Consider the following 18,985-nt stretch of genomic DNA (forward strand, 5'->3'; position numbering starts at 1 on the left):
ACTCCTATTTGGTTTTTATACCTTTAAAACAGTTGTAAGGCTTTTATAAACACAGTTAGACACATATCCTGAACATAGATAATACGACTATGCTGAATATATACTGAATAACGAGTTAGGAATTTAGAAACATTCTCCAAGAGCCATCTTTTGCAGTCCACCTACTATAACTCTAAAATTTATTAGAAATATAAAATGTATTTTTCAATTTCCATCACTGGATTTACAATTAAACAAAAAACAAGCAAATACAAAACTAAGCATATGGTCTATTCTTTCACCCCATTTAACTCAATGATATTAGAGAAAATAGTGAAATAGAAACTTAAGACAATATTATACAATAAAGAAAAGTTAAAGTGTAAAACTGAATATCTGCATTCTTACTTTCTCAAGTTCTTCTTCCACTGCTCGCTTCTCTCTAATGGCCCGTTCAATTTGACTTTGCTTGTCTCCACACTCCTATAAGAAGTCAAACCATTTTCTAAGGGAATTAAATACATCAAACCAAAAGAACAACAAAAACATGTGTTAAATGAAAGTTAAGGCTGCAAAGGGAAACACTCCAAAGTCAGGAAATACTGAAGCTAAAAGGTTGCTCATGCAAACTTAGTTCACTTTATTTTTGCATGTGCATTATGACGTACTCTAAGTGCATCCTTTTTTTCCCTGCAGAGCCACCGTCTCATTCAGTGTATAGGTTAGATAAGGGGCAGTGAAAGTATGTGGTACTTTTTTAAATCCTCATTAGTCAATGAGTGAATGCTTACCTAATTCACTGCACACCATCCACACTCCTCTGGTCTCCTACCTCGTTCTTTACAAATTCCTCCTTTATTAATGTTCACTGTACAACATCCATCCTATGCAAATCTTCTCTCAGTTACACTGGTACAAAATCTCATTTACTTTGTACTAACATCCTGATAAGTGCAAACAGAATTTGTTCCCCAGCCCTCCCAAAAAGTACAGATCCTCAAGAGTCACTTCATTCCTTATTTATTCCTGCTAATTTACTGAGTACCATCTAATCTCTGTCCTGAATGAGGCATGGAGAGATACTTAGGAAAAATAGTATGTAATCATATCACTAAAGATTACAGTAGTACATATATGTACAGTAACCTGGTACTGAGATGGGATGCAAAATTTCCCATGTCACTAATACAAGTTCTTTATCCTGGTGGCTATGCAAATATTATTATTTAAGAAGGGGACTGGCCACACACTAGTAGATACATAAAAACTTAAAAGCCAAATAAATATACATATCAAAGAATACTACAAAAAATTTACAGAAATAAGAGAACAATTCTTAGTATTATTATACTCACAAATTCCTAAGAATAGTGAAAAACAAAGATAGAAGAATACAGCCAGGGGAATACCTCATCACAATGCAGTTTACACCATTTTGTGGAACCTGATGTGCCCAACAACAGGTTGGATATACACATCTCTTGTATACCTTTTCCCATTCTTCCCACACAGATCTTAGATTATAAATTGACAATGTTTCTGCCCTTGCCCATGTGTGGTATTCTGATTAACAGACATAGAATTCCAGCGAACCATGATTTAATTTCTGACAGTTAGTATTCCATTTGCTTCAATTAATTTCTTAATAGTTTTGAAATATCAGTGTGGTTAGCTCCATGTTTACCTTACTGCAGAAAGTACCTAAAAATCCACTGTTTTAAACCTATTTGTGCAGCTGGCAATGTACTCATTCTTTTGTGGTTTACTTATTTGTGCCAAGCAGATATTGCTAAATTTTATAACCTTAGGGCAAGTACATAGGCTAACCTATTCTAAAAACAGGGCCTCAGCTAGGTCTCATTCTAATTCTTAACCTTTCTACCTACAGAATGCCTAGTATACTTAATCTTTAGTATTTTCTACTTGCATTTGGCAGTTAGATTATACATTAGTCGAAAATACACCCTTAACATATCATTTATAAACTAATCCATAACCGCCCACCACTAGGCTTCAAGCATATTGCAAAGCCTATTTTATCAGCAATACATTTTATGTTCTCCTACTTGCATAATAGTGTTTCTTAAGCATCTAGGCATTCTCTTCACATATGGATAATAATGCCAAATTTCTAAACAAAGGTCACCAAGATCAGGTTAGGGGTGCAAAGTACACACACACACAAAAAGAGAGTAGAGTTAATGTTGCTTGAGGAATCTTAACTTTGGCATTTCCTTAACTTTGGCATTGGTTTCTTTTTCAACTTTAATATTAATTTTAAATGGAGCTTCCGAGGAATCTTTTAAATAAAAATTAAAAAATTAAAAAAGAAAAAAAAATTCCACCATGTAGAATGCTGTGTTTTGTGCAAAATAAGCACTCAATAAGGCAAGAAAAGTGAAGTGGAATTTCTTTAATGCAGACCTGCTTGTGGACCATGATCTGAGTGGGGAAGGGTAGGAGAGAGGTCCTGGAGGCCAAATTTAGGCTGTTAGGTAAGAGATTGAAGTCCAGGACCTCCATGGTCGCATTCTCTGAAATGCTTCCAGTTCCACGCGCAGGGCCAGTTAGACAGGCAGAACTGCAGGGTCTCAATGCATGGATGAGACAATAGTGTACGGAGGAGGGGTTTAGATTGGGGAAGCTTGTGGGAGAGAGGGAGCCTATACAGGAAGGATGGGCTCCACCCTAAACCAAAATGGAACCAGATTGCTGGCGCTTAAAATTAAAAAGGTCGTAGAACAGTTTTTAAACTAAGGGCTGGGGGGGAAGCCAACAGGTGTGGAGGAACATGTGATTCAGACATTCCTTAGGGGAGGATCTATAAATGGAGATTCCCTATATCCTAATAAGGAGGAGAGGATGGAAAATGATAAAATACAGGGAGGATCTGATTAGAAACAGTCAAATGAAAAAAAAAGTCCCATTCAGTTATATCATGCAATAGGGGACAGCCAAAAAATGACAAGTTTTTAAAATGCTTATATGTCTAAATAAGAAGATGGGTGAACTAGAGTGCCTAGTATTAAATGAGGATATTGATATAATAGGCATCACAGAAACCTGGTGGAACGAGGCTAATCAATAGGACACAGTAATTCCAGGACACAAAATATATCAGGAGGACAGAACAGGTCGTGCTGGTGGGGGAGTGGCACTGTATGTGAAAGAAAGCATAGAATCAAATGAAGTAAAAATCTTAAGTGAACTAAATTGTACTACAGAATCTCTCTGGATAGTAATTCCATACTTGAAAAATAAGAATATAGCAGTAGGGCTATATAACAGACCACCTGATCAGGATGGTGTTAGTGACTCTGAAATGCTCAGGGAGATTAGAGAGGCTATTAAAATAAAAAACTCAATAATAATAATAATGATGGGGGATTTCAACTACCCCATATTGACTGGGTACATATCACCTTAGGAAGGGATCCTGAGACAAAGTTTCCTGACACCTTAAATGACTGCTTCTTGGAGCAGCTAGTCCTGGAACCCACAAGAGGAGAGGCAATTCTTGATTTAGTGCTAAGTGAAGCACAGGATCTGGTCCAAGAGGTGAATATAACTTGACCGCTTGGTAATAGTGACCATAATATAATTAAATTTAACATCCCTGTGGCGGGGAAAACTCCACAGCAGCCCAACACTGTCGCATTTAATTTCAGAAAGGGGAACTACACAAAAATGAGGAGGTACGTGAAACAGAAATTAAAACGTACAGTACCAAAAGTAAAATCCCTGCAAGCTGCGTGGAAACTTTTTAAAGACACCATAATAGAGGTTCAACTTAAATGTATTCCCCAATTTAAAAAAACATAATAAGAGAACCAAAAAAACTGCCATCGTGGTTAAACAAGTAAAAGAAGCAGTGAGAGGCAAAAAGGCATCCTTTAAAAAGTGGAAGATAAATCCTAATGAAGAAAATAGAAAAGAGCATAAACTCTGGCAAATGAAGTGTAAAAATATAATTAGAAAGACCAAAAAAGAATTTAAGAACAGCTAGCCAAAGACTCCAAAAGTAATAGCAAATTTTTTTTTTAATACATCAGAAGCAGAAAGCCTGCTAAACAAGTAGTGGGGCCACTGGATGATCAAGATGCTAAAGCAGCACTCAAAGACAATAAGGCCATTGTGGAGAAACTAAATGAATTCTCTGCATTGGTCTTCACTGTTGAGGACGTGAGGGAGATTCCCAAACCCAAGCCATCCTTTTTGGGTGACAGATCTGAGGAACTGTCCCAAATTGAGGTGTCATTGAAGGAGGTTTTGGAACAAATTGATAAACTAAACAGCAATAAGTCTCCAGGGCCTGATGGTATTCACCCAAGAGTTTTGAAGGAACTCAAATGTGAAATTGCAGGACTACTAACTGTCATCTGTAACCTATCATTTAAATCAGCTTCTGTACCAAATGACTGGAGGATAGCTAATGTGATGCCAAATTTTTAAAAAGGGCTCCAGAGGTGACCCTGGCAACTACAGGCCAGTGAGCCCCACTTCAGTACAGGGCAAATTGAAACGATCATAAAGAACAAAATTGTCACACATAGATTAACATAATTTGTTGGGAAATAGTCAACATGGTTTTTGTAAAGGGAAATCATGCCTCACCAGTCTACTAGAATTCTTTGAGGAGGTCAACATGCATGCAGACAAAGGAGATCCAGTGGATATAGTGTACTTAGATTTTCTGAAAGCCTTTGACAAGGTCCCTCACCAAAGGCTCTTAAGCAACATAAGCAGTCATGGGATAAGAGGGAAGGTTCTCTCATGGATTGGTAACTGGTTAAGAGATAGGAAACAAAGGGTAGGAATAAATGGTCAGTTTTCAGAATGGAGAGAAGTAAACAGTGGTGTCCCCCAGGGATCTGTACTGGGCCCAGTCCTATTTAACATATTCATAAACAATCTGAAAAAAAGGGGTAAACAGTGAGGTGGCAAAATTTGCAGAGGATACAAAACTATTCAAGATAGTTAAGTCCCAGGCAGATTGCGAAGAGCTACAAGAGGATCTCACAAAACTTGGTGACTGGGCAACAAAATGGCAGATGAAATTTAATGTTGATAAATGCAAAGTAATACACATTGGAAAACAAAATCCTAACTATACATATACAACGATGGGGTCTAAATTAGCTGTTACCACTTGTCAAGGTTCCTTCCCCACTCTGAACTCTAGGGTACAGATGTGGGGACCTGCATGAAAGACCACCTAAGCTTATTCTTCCCAGCTTAGGTTGAAAACTTCCTCAAGGTACAAACTTTGCCTTGTCTTTGAACCCTATGCTGCCATCACCAAGCGTGTTAAACAAAGAACAGGGAAAGAGCCCACTTGGAAGCATCTTTCCCCCCAAAATCCCCCCAAGCCCTACACCCCCTTTCCTGGGGAAGGCTTGATAAAAACCCTCACCAATTTGCGTAGGTGAACACAGACCCAAACCCTTGGATCTTAAGAACAAGGAAAAAGCAATCAGGTTCTTAAAAGAAGAATTTTAATTAAAGAAAAAGTAAAAGAATCACCTCTGTAAAATCAGGATGGTAAATACCTTGCAGGGTAATCAGATTCAAAACATAGAGAATCCCTCTAGGCAAAACCTTAAGTTACAAAAAGACACAAAAACAGGAATATACATTCCATTCAGCACAGCTATTTTACCAGCCATTAAACAAAAGGAAATCTAATGCATTTCTAGCTAGATTGCTTACTAACTTTTTACAGGAGTTCTGAAGAGTATTCCTGATCTGTTCACGGCAAAAGCATCACACACACAGACAGACCCTTTGTTCCTCCCCCCTCCAGCTTTGCAAGTATCTTGTCTCCTAATTGGTCATTTTGGTCAGGTGCCAGCGAGGTTATCTTAGCTTCTTAACCCTTTACAGGTGAAAGGGTTTTGCCTCTGGCCAGGAAGGATTTTATAGTTCTGTATACAGAAACGTGGTTACTCTTCCCTTTATATTTATGACACCACTCAAGAAAGATCTTGAGTCATTGTGGATAGCTCTCTGAAAACATCCACTCAATATGCAGCAGCAGTGAAAAAAGTGAACAGAATGTTGGGAATCATCAAGAAAGGGATAGATAATAAGACAGAAAATATCATATTGCCTCTATATAAATCCATGGTACACCCACACCTAGAATACTGCATGCAGACGTGGTCACCCCATCTCAAAAAAGATATACTGGAACTGGAAAAGGTTCAGAAAAGGGCAACAAAAATGATTAGGGTATAGAACGGCTTCCATATGAGGAGAGATTAATAAGACTGGAACTTTTCAGCTTAGAAAAGAGGAGACAAAGGGGGGATATGATCGAGGTCTATAAATCATAAGTGGTATAGAGAGTAAATAAGGAAGTGTTATTCACTCCTTCTCATAATACAGGAACAAGGGGCCCCCAAATAGGTAGCAGGTTTAAAACAAACACAAGAAAACACAAACATAGGTTTAAAACAAACACAAGAAAGTATTTTTTCATGCAATGCACTGTCAATCTCTGGAACTCCTTGCCAGAGGGTATTGTGAAGGCCAATACTATAACAGTTCAAAAGGGAGCTAGATAGATTCATGGAAGATAGGTCCATCAATGGCTATTAGCCAGGATAGGCAGGAATGGTGTCCCTAGCCTGTTTGCCAGAAGCTGGGATTGGATGACAGGGCATGGATCACTTGATGATAACCTGTCTGTTCATTCCCTTTGGTGCACCTGCCTTGGCCACTGTCAGGGGACAGGATACTGGGCTTGATGGACCTTTGGTCCCACAGTATGACCGTTCTTATGTTCTTAGAGCGTGTACATCTCTCACTGAAGAAAGCAGGTGTGCCTGAAGAGCTCTGCTACACTTGGTACATGCTTTTCTGTACTGAATGAGGCAATCCTTACTGAAGTCAATAGATTTCCACATAACCACCAAAAGGTAAGTGTCTTATCAAGTGACTACCTGTGTGCAGTATTTCAAGTTTCTAACCAAAATCAATGAGGCACTAGAGCTGTCCAAAAGGGTTGCAAAGACTTTTTATAATGGCAAAAATTGTGTCTATTTTTCCCACTCTATTTGAAAATGGCCATATCATTTTTGCTAAAAAGCCAAAAAGAAAAAGCTCCCAAAAAACTATTTAATGTTCAGGAAGAAATCAAACCTAAGAAGTTTCAGTCCAAAAGATGAAAGGTTATGCAATTAAAAAAGGCCATTTATAATGTAAACATCTTTGCAATATTTACTATAACTGTCACTATGCCCTTCAGCTAAAATACACAATATGTTCAAATAGCTGTGTGACTGATACCTGTTACTGTAGCACAGGTAACTACCAAAATGAGATTTTTTTTTAAACTTAGTTTCAGCATGCTTTTCCTCAAAATGAGAGTGTTTTTGCTGAACATAGGAGAAAAATTGAAAGAAAAAATGTTACTTGATAATTGAATCCACCATTAATGCTGTTCATATTCCTCAACAATGTACTTTAAGAAATGCAGCTTTTTACTTGACATAAACTTCATTATCTCAGCTGTTTGTATAGAAGATCTATGCATTCTATATTTGTTCATTGAGGTGACGTGCTATGTCTGTGAAAGGATCCTTGCATTTTAATTATGTTCTTCAGCCTCCCCCTTTATCCAAAAATCCTCATTTTATTTATGATTTCAAAAGTTAAATGTAATAAAATTTCAGAACAAGAATAAAGCTAAGATTATTATATCATTAGTATAATCATCAGTGATAGCAAAAACACAGATCCTAGAGATGGATCACCCAAAGGAAGAAAGATTTAAAAAAAAGTGTTTCGAATTTGTATTTAAACAGCCTACGTATGGCTCTACACATACATTTGGATCACTATTTTGCTAAATTAACCCATGTCTAAGCAGCTGTTTTGCAAAAGATATATACTAAAGTGAGCTAATATGATTGAACATATCTAGTACAGATCTGTTGATTAAGAAGATGCAACAGTACATAGTCAATTTTCAGAGCAATCCATGCTTTGAAGGAAGTAGGTGCAGGAGTATTGCCTATACAAAATTGCACCTTGGTTCTCAACATTTAGAGTAACTTGAAAGACTTTGCAGGCTGCCTCAAAGTCTGGAAAAATGAAGGACTGTGGAGAGCTACTTCTCATGGGGAAATGTCCGATAACTGCAAAGCATTATTCTAGGTGGTAAGTCTTAGTCTATGAAGTATCATACATGTTGGTGTACCCTGTAACTCACTGAGTTAGAGGCTAGCCCTTGCTGTGGATGGCTCCTTTATGCTACCCCAACAGCATAAAGAGGCTGCAACAGCTCCCCAGAAGATACCTCCAGGGCAGCTGTCAGGAAAGGATGACATAGCAGTCCCACACTGCCTTCCTACACCACTCTGTGCCAGTCACATAGGGCTGCCATAAATTGGAGCAGCCACTAGGGCTGCTCTAACTTACCCTTGGAGTCCGCGGCAGTCCCTGGAGGAGCCCAGAATTATGGAGATGCAATGGTGGCATAAAGTCAATTTTGCCTCCCTTCACCTGAGTTGTGCCTTCTCTATTGCACTTCCAGAGAGGTATAGTACAGAATCTAGCCCACTATTTATTTACCTGGCAAGAAATGGAAATGCTATCACTTCTAGTATTTTCTTTTATTACTCATGCTGCTCTAAACTTTCTTGGTGAGAATGTGTGATGCAGACAATCAGAACATAAAAAAATTAAGAGTACATGGAAAACACCTCTCTCAAATCTGTTAAATCATTCAACTTCCTCTATTTGATTACAGGATGTGTGTTTCATTTGTACAGTTACCCATGGACCAGGATTACAGTATGTATATTTAGGCTGCAAACTCTCTGGAGAAGTAATTATCCAATACCTGTGTCTTCTACAACAGAGTAATTTACTGGCATGTAAATAAGTAATAGTTAGGGAGGATCCGTTAGGGCTGAAGCCAATTTAAACTCAAGCCACATTCTTATGGGATAAGAGAGATATAGTGAGTATTTCTGAAATCTTTCTTGACAGATACTCCATTCATTATTGTATATACAGCAGGTATATATGAGGAGAGAAAGAAAAGGGGTACAAGTAATGATTGAATTTATTTATCTTTAAAGGATAGCTAGTTACAAATACCTTCCATTCAGTTCATCTAATGCAGAACACAAGAGTAGGAGAAAAAAAACGGTTACTTACCTCTTGTAATGGTTGTTCTTCGAGATGTGTTGCTCATATCTATTCCAATTAGGTGTGTGCATGCCGCGTGCACAGTCATTGGAAAGTTTTTCCCCTAGCAGCACCCATTGGATTGGCTGTGGAGCCCCCTAGAGTCGTGCTTTCATGGTGCTCAATATATGACCCTGGCAACCCGGCATCTCCTCAGTTCCTTCTTGCAGACTACTCCGACAGAGGGGAAGATGGGTGGGTTTGGAATGGATATGAGCAACACATCTCGAAGAACAATTCCAAGAGGTGAGTAACTGTTTTTTCTTCTTCAAGTGATTGCTCATATCAATTCCAATGAGGTGACTTCCAAGCCTTACTTAGGCGACGGGGTCAGAGTTAAGGAAAGGAAAGGAGTTAAGAATTGCAGCACTGCTCTACCAAAAGCTGCGTCCTCTCTGGCGTGCCGGACGATGGCGTGGTGAGAGTGAAAGTATGTACTGAGGACCAAGCTGCTGCTCTGCAGATTTCTTGGATTGGGACCTGGGCCAGGAACGCTGATGATGAGGCCTGTGCCCTCGTGGAGTGTGCCGAAAAAGCCAGGCTTGGTACCCTGGCCAGTTCATAGCACGTGTGGATGCACGACATGATCCAGGAGGATATTCTTTGAGATGAGACTGGGAGGCTTTTCATCCGGTCTGCCACCACTATGAACAGCTGGTTCAATTTTCTGAACGGCTCAGTGCGCTCGATGTAGAAAGCTAGTGTTCTTTGAACATCAAGGGAGTGTAATCACTGCTTTTGGGTACTGGCACGAGGCTTAGAGTAAAAGACAGGAAGGAAAATGTCCTGGCTGATGTGGAAATGCGACACCACCTTGGGGAGAAAGGCCAGGTGTTGCCTGAGTTGCATCTTATCCTTGTGGAAAACCATGTTAGGTGGGCCAGAGGTGAAGCCCGTTAGCTCAGATACCCTTCTCGCAGACGTAATGGAGACCAGGAAAGCTACCTTCCAAGACAGATACAGGAGGAAGCAAGTTGCGAGTGGTTCGAATGAGGGCCCCGTGAGCCTGGAAAGGACTAGGTTAAGGTCCCACACAGGGACGGGTTGCCGGATCTGAGGATATAGATGGTCCAAACCTTCGAGGAAGCGACCAACCATAGGGTTGGCGAAGACCAATCCATCAGACGCACATGGGTGGAAGGCCGAGATAGTAGCGAGGTGTACCCTTATGGAGGACACCACCAGGCCTTGATGTTTCAGGTGTAGGAGGTACTCTAAGATGGGGGGTACCGGTACCTGGAGAGGGGCTGTGCAACATTGGTCACACCAACATGAGAATCTTTTCCACTTTGCCAGATACGTGGCTCTAGTAGAGGGCTTCCTGCTGCTGAGGAGGACCTCCCTTACATGTTCTGAGCACAGAAGTTCCATGGGGTTCAGCCATGAAGCTTCCAAGCCGTGAAGTGGAGGGACTGTAGATTGGGGTGACAGAGGTAACCGTGGTCCTGAGTAAGTTGGGGAGGAGCGGTAACGTGACCGGTTTATCCACCAACAGCTCCAGCAGCGTGGTGTACCAGTGCTGTTGAGCCCACGCTGGAGCTATCAGAATTACCTTTGCCCCCTCCTTGCAGAGCTTGAGCAGGACCTTGTGCATGAGAGAGAAGGCGGGGAAGGCATAGAGCAGGCGACCTCTCCAGAATAGCAGAAATGCATCCATGAGGGAGTCTGGGCTGTGATCCTGGAAAGAGCAGAACGTTGGACACTTCCTGTTGTGTCGGGTGGCAAACAGGTCGACCTGGGGAAACCCCCACCTTTGGAAATTGAGGTGTATGACATCTGGACGGATGGACAACTCGTGTGTGCAGAAGGACCTGTTGAGGTGGTCTTCCAGCGTGTTCTGAACTCCTGGTAGAAAGGATGCTTCCAGGTGAATGGAGTGGGCTATGCAAAACTCCCCTATGATGGGGGGCCCTTCAGCTGTGGGAGAGGAACGGACTCCCCCTTGCTTGCTGATGTAAAACATGGTGGTGGTGTTGTCCATTAGAATCACTGTGCACTGGCCTTGCAGTTGGGTCTAGAAGGCCTGGCAAGCGAGGCGAACCCCTCTCAGCATCTTGATGTTGATATGTAGGGAGAGCTTATCCTGCGAGCACAGGCCCTGTGTCTGGAGGCCCCCCATCCCAGAGTCAACACGTCCATAACCAGGGACAAGGAAGGTTGAGGGTTGTGGAAGGGGACACCTCCGCACACCGCTTTGGGGTTGAGCCACCAGGGGAGGGACGTGAGGACCAGCTCTGGCACCGTGACCACTGAATTCAAGCTGATGCGCCCCCGGTAATAGGCCAAGGCGAGCCATGCCTGCAATGGCCTGAGCCACAGCCTGGCACGCCACATCACATAAGTGCAAGAAGCCATGTGACCGAGGAGACTCAGGCACCCCCTTGCTGTTGAGGTTGGGAATTTCTGGAGGCTTTGAATTATGTCCTTGATGGTTCGGGACTCCGGTAGAAGGGCCCGCACCTGGACCGAGTCTAACACTGCCCCAATGAATTCTATTCTCTGGGTTGGTTCCAGGGTCAACTTCCCCAAGTTAAGGAGGAAACCCAGCCGCTCGAACGTGCACCTAACCAAACAGATTTGGGACCGCACCTGTGCCCTGGGGAAGCCCCTGAGCAGCCAGTCGTCGAGGTAGGGGTAATTCCTGCACCTGCTGGCGACGGAGGAAAGCAGCCACAACCGACATGCACTTGGTGAACACTCGGAGGGGCTACTGAGAGGCCAAATGGTAAGGATAATAGTGCCTAGGGAGATCATGCAGAACTTCAACTTTACCACGAATTTGTTGAGCCCACACAGATCTAGGATGGGCCTGAGACCCACTTTGGCCTTGGGGATTAGGAAGTATCAGGAGCAGAATCCTTTGTCCCTTAGCTCCTGAGGAACCTACTCCACCGCTCCCATGGTGAGGAGCACCTGCACCTCCTGGTTAAGGAGTTGCTCATGAGAGGGGTCCCTGAAGAGGGATGGGGGCGGAGGGTAGGAGCAGAACTGGAGAGAGTATCCCACTTCCACCATGTGGAGGACCCAGTGGTCTGAGGTTATTTGGGTCCAGGCATGGTAGAAGTGGGACAAACTATTCAAAAAGGGTGGGGAAGGATCCAGGAATGAGACTGGTAAGCTGTCCTCAGGCGTCCCTTCAAAAGGCCTGCTTGGAACCCGACGATGGTTTGGTTGGGCCCTGGCCTAGTCTGGAAGGAGGGCTGGAAGGCTTCCTTCCGCTGTTCCTTCCCCTTCTTCTGTAAAAGTCCTGCCTTGGCCAAGGAGGGTAGGAGAGCTGCTGGGGTGTTGGGGCTTGAAATGCTTCTTTTGGGTTGCCGGGGTGTGTATACCCAAGGATTTCATAGTAGCCCTTGAGTCTTTTAGACTATGCAGCTGAGAGTCAGTCTGCTCTGTGAATAGGCCCGCCCCATCAAAAGGCAGGTCCTGCATTGTCTGCTGAATCTTGGGCGGTAAGCCTGAGGATTGCAACCATGAGATGCGCCTCATGGCAATACCCGAGGACAAGGTGCATGCTGCCAAGTCCGCAGTGCCCAATGAGGCCTGTAAAGAGGTCCGTGCCGCCGCCTTGCCGTCCTCTACTATGGCTCCAAACTCCTCCCTGGACTCAGGTGGCACAAGCTCCTTGTGCTGGTTGGCAATCCTGAGCTGAAGCCCCTCCGTGGAGTACACTTTATGCCCGAACAAGTCCAGGCGCTTGGCCTCCTTGGACTTGGGCACTGGGGCTTGCTGCCCTTGCCTCTTTCTCATTTACTGCCGCAACCACCAATTAACAGGACTGTGGGTGTGTAAAGAGGTATTCCTACCCCTCTGAGGGCATGAAGTACTTCCTCTCAATGCCCTTGGCTGTGGGAGGGATGGAGGCCGGAGTTTGCCAGATAGTCTTGACATTGGCCTGTATAGTTTTGATGAGGAGCAGTCTCATCCTCGAAGGACCTTCAGAGGCCAAAATGTCGACCACTGGGTCCTCTGACTCCTCCACTTCCTTTGCCTGCAGACCCATGTTGTGTGCCACCCTGCGCAGGAGGTCCTGGTGGGCGCGGCTGTCTATAGGAGGCGGTCTGGAGATGGAAGTGCCTGCAAAAGCCTTGTCTGGGGAGAAGGCCCAAAAGGCCAATGGGGGAACAGGGTCCTCCCACCTCTCCTGCTCTTCAGGAGCCTGATGACCTGCTTCGCTGGCAGCACCAGACTCAGAAACCGGAGTTGCAGTTGGTCCGAGGGGGAAGTGGGGGCACGATGTCTCCTCAGCATCCGCAGGGGTGGGGCGACAGGCTGAGGCCTCTGGCACCCTCAGTTCAGAGGTGGCCGATTGGGAGCCTTTAGACTGGGCACCCTGGGCCTCGTGGTACACCCACAGGGTGGTACGAGAAGCTTGTCTTGAATCGTAGGTGACCTTGGAGCGGTCATGATGATGAGGTCCCTTGCGACCACAAAGGTGTCCAGGGTGGATGGCAGCTCCACCTCCTCAATGATGTGGGCCCGGAAGTCCAATGGCACCAGACTCGACAGTCCCCCTTGCAGGGCTGAAGTCAACAGTGCCGTCTCCCCAAGTTTCAGCACTAGGCGCTCCTCACGAGGACACGCCCCATTGGCTGGCTCCAGAGGGGGCGGCCTCTGGGACTGAGAGCCACTCCTCCCTTGCTTCTTGTGCCGCTTCTATGCTGGGGAGTGGGAGCGGTGCCGGGAAAAGGCAGTGCTGTGGGTCTCTGCTAGAGTCTGACTGCAGCACCGCTTCCACCACTGCTGCCAGGGAGCTACACACTGAAGAACTCAGTGCTGGGTCCTGCCACACTGACAGCGGCTGAGGTCTAAGTGCTGCCTCCATAAGGAGCTGCTTAAGGCAAAAGTCTTGCTCCTTTTTGGTTCTGGGGCAAAACCCTTTGCAAATCCTGCACCTATTGGCTTGGTAAGCCTCCCCCAGACACTTCAGACAAGCATCATGGGGGTTGCCCACTGGCATGGGCTTGGAGCAGGACTTGGGCATGAAAGCCCTCCCAAGAAAAAGTAGTCAGGATAGAGGGTAAACCCCCCAGCCCAACCGCTATGAACTACTACTAAAATAAAAACTAATTAAAAAGGTATAAGAAACAGAGAGAAAAGAAAGAGCTAGGGAAATGTCTCAGTTCCAACGACTGTCACTAGTGGTAAGAAGGAACTGAGGAGGTGCCAGGTCGGCAGGATCATATATTGAGCACCATGAAGGCGCCACTCCTGGGGGCTCCACAGCTGACCCGAGGGCTGCTACTAGAGGAAAAAAATTTCTGACGACTACGCACGTGGCGTGCACACATCTAATTGGAATCGATATGAACAATCACTTGAACAACTATAGTTGACCCATAATTTTAATTAATTCCCTTTGTCCAAAAGTTTTAATTTTGAACAGAGAATTGACTAAAACAGAGAATCCACATTCACAAAATTGCTGACAATTGATATTGTCTAAATTTCAACCAGCCCTACTGAAAGTCTAAAACAGATTTTTTCTTGTATGTTTAAGTTTACATATCCATTACAGTGCACACCTTTTATAAGAATCACATCTATCCTAAATGATTTGATTCTTAAAAATGGTTGATTTTTACAAATGGTGTATTTTAGTTTGGTGGTTCTGATCACTATATGCAGCTGATTCTTATAAATGGAGTGTACGATAATAGATAAATACAAATGAACATGTGTCAATTTAACAAAAAGGTATTCAAAAAAATTTGACCAATAAAAGTTATTTTCTACACAGTCCAGAACGTACCATTTGAAGAGCAGAAAGTTCTTCTGTTAATCGAGAAATCTGTATATTGTAATGCTTCCTTGCATTCTCTACCTGCAATAATAATAATTAAAAAAAGAAAAGAAAAAAAGATATTTTACTTAATCTGCACAGATTATTTTTCTATTTTATGATGCATGTTTATGGGACTGGAACTGCTGACAGAAATGGACCATTGCTGTACACTAACATATGAAATACGGCCTTTATCCATGGAACACTAATGCTAACTAACCTGTGCCCTAGTACTTCTGAGGAGATCTTTAATTGACTCTAGAGAGGAAACTGAGAGATTCCTCAAGAACAGAGAATTAGAGTTAAAAACAACTATACTGAGATAACACAAACAAAAGGGCATTTATCAGTGTTCGGCACTGAAAATTCTTGAGAAGAGAAAGAAGAAACTTTGTCCTCTAGATTTTAGAGGAAAGAGAAAAAAGATTAATAAAGTAGTTAAGGTTAATGAGAAATATAAATTATACAGAAGTTATTAATTAGGTACATTTGATGAAGGGGATGAGGTGGACATGGAGCTGCAATCTGATAATCTTATGAATACTGTATGTGACCTATTTATGGAGATAGACTGTATAACTACATGAAGGTAATGCAATATTTGTTATATGCCTTCACTGTTTTACTTCAATGGGGACAGTTGGAAGAACAAGCAAAAAGACAACAGAATGACTCCCACAGATAAGAACATCCTGGCATACACCTGAAAGACAATGGGAAAAGCTATTAGCTTCCAGGATCCTATATTGGGGCAGGCAAACTTTTTGGCCTGAGGGACGCATCTGGTTTCTGAAATTGTATGGAGGGCCAGTTGGGGAGGCTGCGTCTCCCCAAACAGCCAGGCATGGCCTGGCTCCTCCCCCCATTCCCCCCCCTCGCCCCACTTCTTGCTCCCGATGGCTACCCTGGGACTCCTGCCCCATCCAACCCCCCCGTTCCCTGATGGTCCCATCTACCCCCCACCCTGCTCTCTGTCCCCTGACCGCCCCTGGACCCCCTGCCCCATCCAACCCCCCCTCTCCTTCCTGACTGCCCCCTCCCAGACCCCTGCCCCATCCAACCCCCCCTCCTTCCTGACTGGCCCCCCAGACCCCTGCCCCATCCAACCCCCCCTCTCCTTCCTGACTGCCCCCCTGACCCCTGCCCATCCAACCCCCCCTCTCCTTCCTGACTGCCCCCCTCCAGACCCCTGCCCCATCCAGCCAAAGGAGGAAGTGCCAGCCCCCAGCGTCAAAGCAGGACGCAGCCTGGAGAGCGCAGGAAGAGGTAACATGCAGCTTCAGCACTTCTTTCCTTGGTTGCAACCCCACACATTTGCTAGTGATTGTTTTGTTTTGTTTTTTCAAAGAAGTTGTTAATAAACAGCATGCCTGATGCTAATATTCAAATCCCAATAACATTAAAGTCAATGGGACAAGACTGGCTCCTGACAAAATGTTGCTATTAGTTTCAGGATTATGATTAACGGGCATCCACTATATTATAATTCTTTGAAAAAATGTGAACGCAAAAACTGATGTTTTACTTTTAGCTGGTTTTGTGAAAAGGTGGAAACTCCAGCTTTCACATTCATGTTTGTGCACAAAGATGAAAAGTGCTTTTCCCACCATGAAATCCTAGGCTATTGAAGTTTACATAGTCATTTTAAGACAAATCTGAAGAGCTCTGTGTGACTCGAAAGCTTGTGACTTGTGCCAGCAGAAGTTGGTCCAACAAAAGATATTACCTTACCCACCTTGTCTCTCTAACACTTCTCAGTGAAAGCCTCTTCTCTTATGCAGAAGAGAATTTGGAAATAATGCTCCACTGATGCAAAAAAAATGAGAAGGCAATTTTAACCACACTTTGCAGCTCACTCTGTGCTCTCAAGAGGCAATCAGCAACTCACAGGATCAGGTGCTATATCAGTAAATTAACTGTAGCTCTGGGTTTATCTCAGTAAAACATCAGGCATAATGAATGCTAGTGAACATATTTACAGAAGTGAATGTTTCTTTAAGAATCCATGTAAAGGCTCTCTCTACATCTGCACGGACAGCAACATTTTAGGTCCTCAGGGCATTTGTGAGAATCTTTCATGAGTCATAAGAGTACACTTCTTCTGTGCCATCTAGACACTTGAAGTTCTGCCAACATACTGTACATCCTTGCAGTAGAGAACTATACTGTTAGAATGCTTGCAGGAAGACTGCTGACATTAACAGTGCACCATCGACTGTTTTTGATGCTGTAAAAAACTACTAGGGAAAACTTTTCTATATTATTATCTTGCATAACATCTCTGCACTATGAAAGATTTCTTTATATTGAATCCGATGAAGTGAGCTGTAGCTCATGAAAGCTTATGCTCAAACAAATTGGTCAGTCTCTAAGGTGCCACAAGTACTCCTTTTCTTTTTACGAATACAGACTAACACGGCTGCTACTCTGAAACCTATAGAACAATGTTCATGAATTTGAATTGACATAAGCTTTTATCTTAGAACTACCAGCCCTTTCAGCTCTACAACCTCTGACAAAGTAGTAAAAGTATCTGCCAAAAATAATGTAAGTAAGGTTCTGCATGTTTCAGAGTAAACCCAAAATTTAGGTCTTCATTTGTACCTGCCAAGTCATCAGAAAACCATCAAATGCAGCTAAGCTACAGCAGAACCACCTGACTGGCTATAGCAGTAAGGTGGCTTGCTTGTTGGCTGCCTGATGACTGAGTAAGCGCAGCACGAGACCTTGGTTTCTGACATTTTTTTCATGTTTACTTGAATGATATGCAGACAATTAATTACCTAATTTTTGGCAGATACCGTTAATACTTTGTCAGAGGTTGTAGAGTTGAAAGGACTAGTGGTTCTAATAAATCTAAGACAGACCTTCATTAATAGTTATTAAATATAAATTCAATTGTCTGGACAATTTTAATCTAGAGAAAAACTAAATACTGAAAACAAAAAGTGTTTACTGAACTAAGATGCTTCATGCTTGTCAAATGAATACATTATTTTTTAAGTATTTTGAACATGATGTCCTCTTAGTTTTAGAAAGTGGAAACTAAATTAAAAGGTGAGTATATTGTCACTTGCTACACTTAAGATCAGGAGCAGCATCTTGAAGTGGATAAGGATACTGGCAGATTGAAGTGCAATTGACAGTTACATAGTTTCCATGTCTGTCTACACTACAGTAGAACCTCAGAGTTACGAACACCTCGGGAATGGAGGTTGTTCATAAATCTGAAGTGTTCGTAACTCTGAACGAAACATTATGGTTGTTCTTTAAAAAGTTTACAACTGAACATTGAGTTAATACAGCTTTGAAACTTTACTATACAGAAGAAAAATGCTCTTGTAACCACCTTAATTTAAATGAAACTTGCACAGAAACAATTTCCTTACCTTGTCAAAAAAATTTTATACTTTCCCATACTTTTTTTAAGTAGTTTAACAATACTGTACTGCCTTTTTTTCCTCTCTGCTGCCTGATTGCAAACTACCAATTACAAATGAGATGTACGGTTGACCAGTCAGTTCACAATTCTGGTGTAACTCTGAGGTTCTACTGTATTTAAAATTTATGACATGCTCCCATGAACGAGTTGGAATTAATTGATAAATTTAACAGCAACACCGGGACCAGACAGCATTCACCCAAGAGTTCTGAAAGAACTCAAATGTGAAACTGCAGAACTTTTAACTATGGTTTGTAACCTGTCCTTTACATCAGCTTCTGTACCCAATGACTGGAAGATAGCTAATGTAGCGCCAATATTTAAAAAGGGCTCTAATGGTGATCCTGGCAATTACAGACCAGTAAGTCTAACATCAGTACCGGGCAAATTAGTTGAAAAAATAGTAAAGAATAAAATTGTCAGACACATAGAATTGTTGCGCAAAAGTCAACATGGTTTCTGTAAAGGGAAACCATGTCTTACTAATCTATTAGAATTCTTTGAAGAATTCTTGTCAAACATGTGGACAAGGGGGATCCAGTGAACATAGTGTATTTAGATTTCCAGAAAGCCTTTGACAAGGT

The 18,985-nt window shown here is 42.8% G+C and overlaps 1 protein-coding gene across 1 annotated transcript in view; it reads right to left on the reverse strand.

The window, feature by feature from the left end:
* Window positions 1–18,985, reverse strand: part of SCLT1 (sodium channel and clathrin linker 1) — a 129,476-nt gene that overhangs the window by 57,794 nt on the left and 52,697 nt on the right. Inside the window, exons 15-16 of the mRNA XM_084626366.1 lie at window positions 14,927–14,998; window positions 388–462 (exon numbers count right to left, since the gene is read on the reverse strand). Coding sequence (XP_084482492.1) covers window positions 388–462; window positions 14,927–14,998 — 147 coding nt within the window. The remainder of the gene's footprint in view (window positions 1–387; window positions 463–14,926; window positions 14,999–18,985) is intronic.

This window comes from Lepidochelys olivacea, assembly GCF_965140295.1.
Source record: "Lepidochelys olivacea isolate rLepOli2 genome assembly, chromosome: 4".
NCBI classification, from domain to species: domain Eukaryota; kingdom Metazoa; phylum Chordata; order Testudines; family Cheloniidae; genus Lepidochelys; species Lepidochelys olivacea.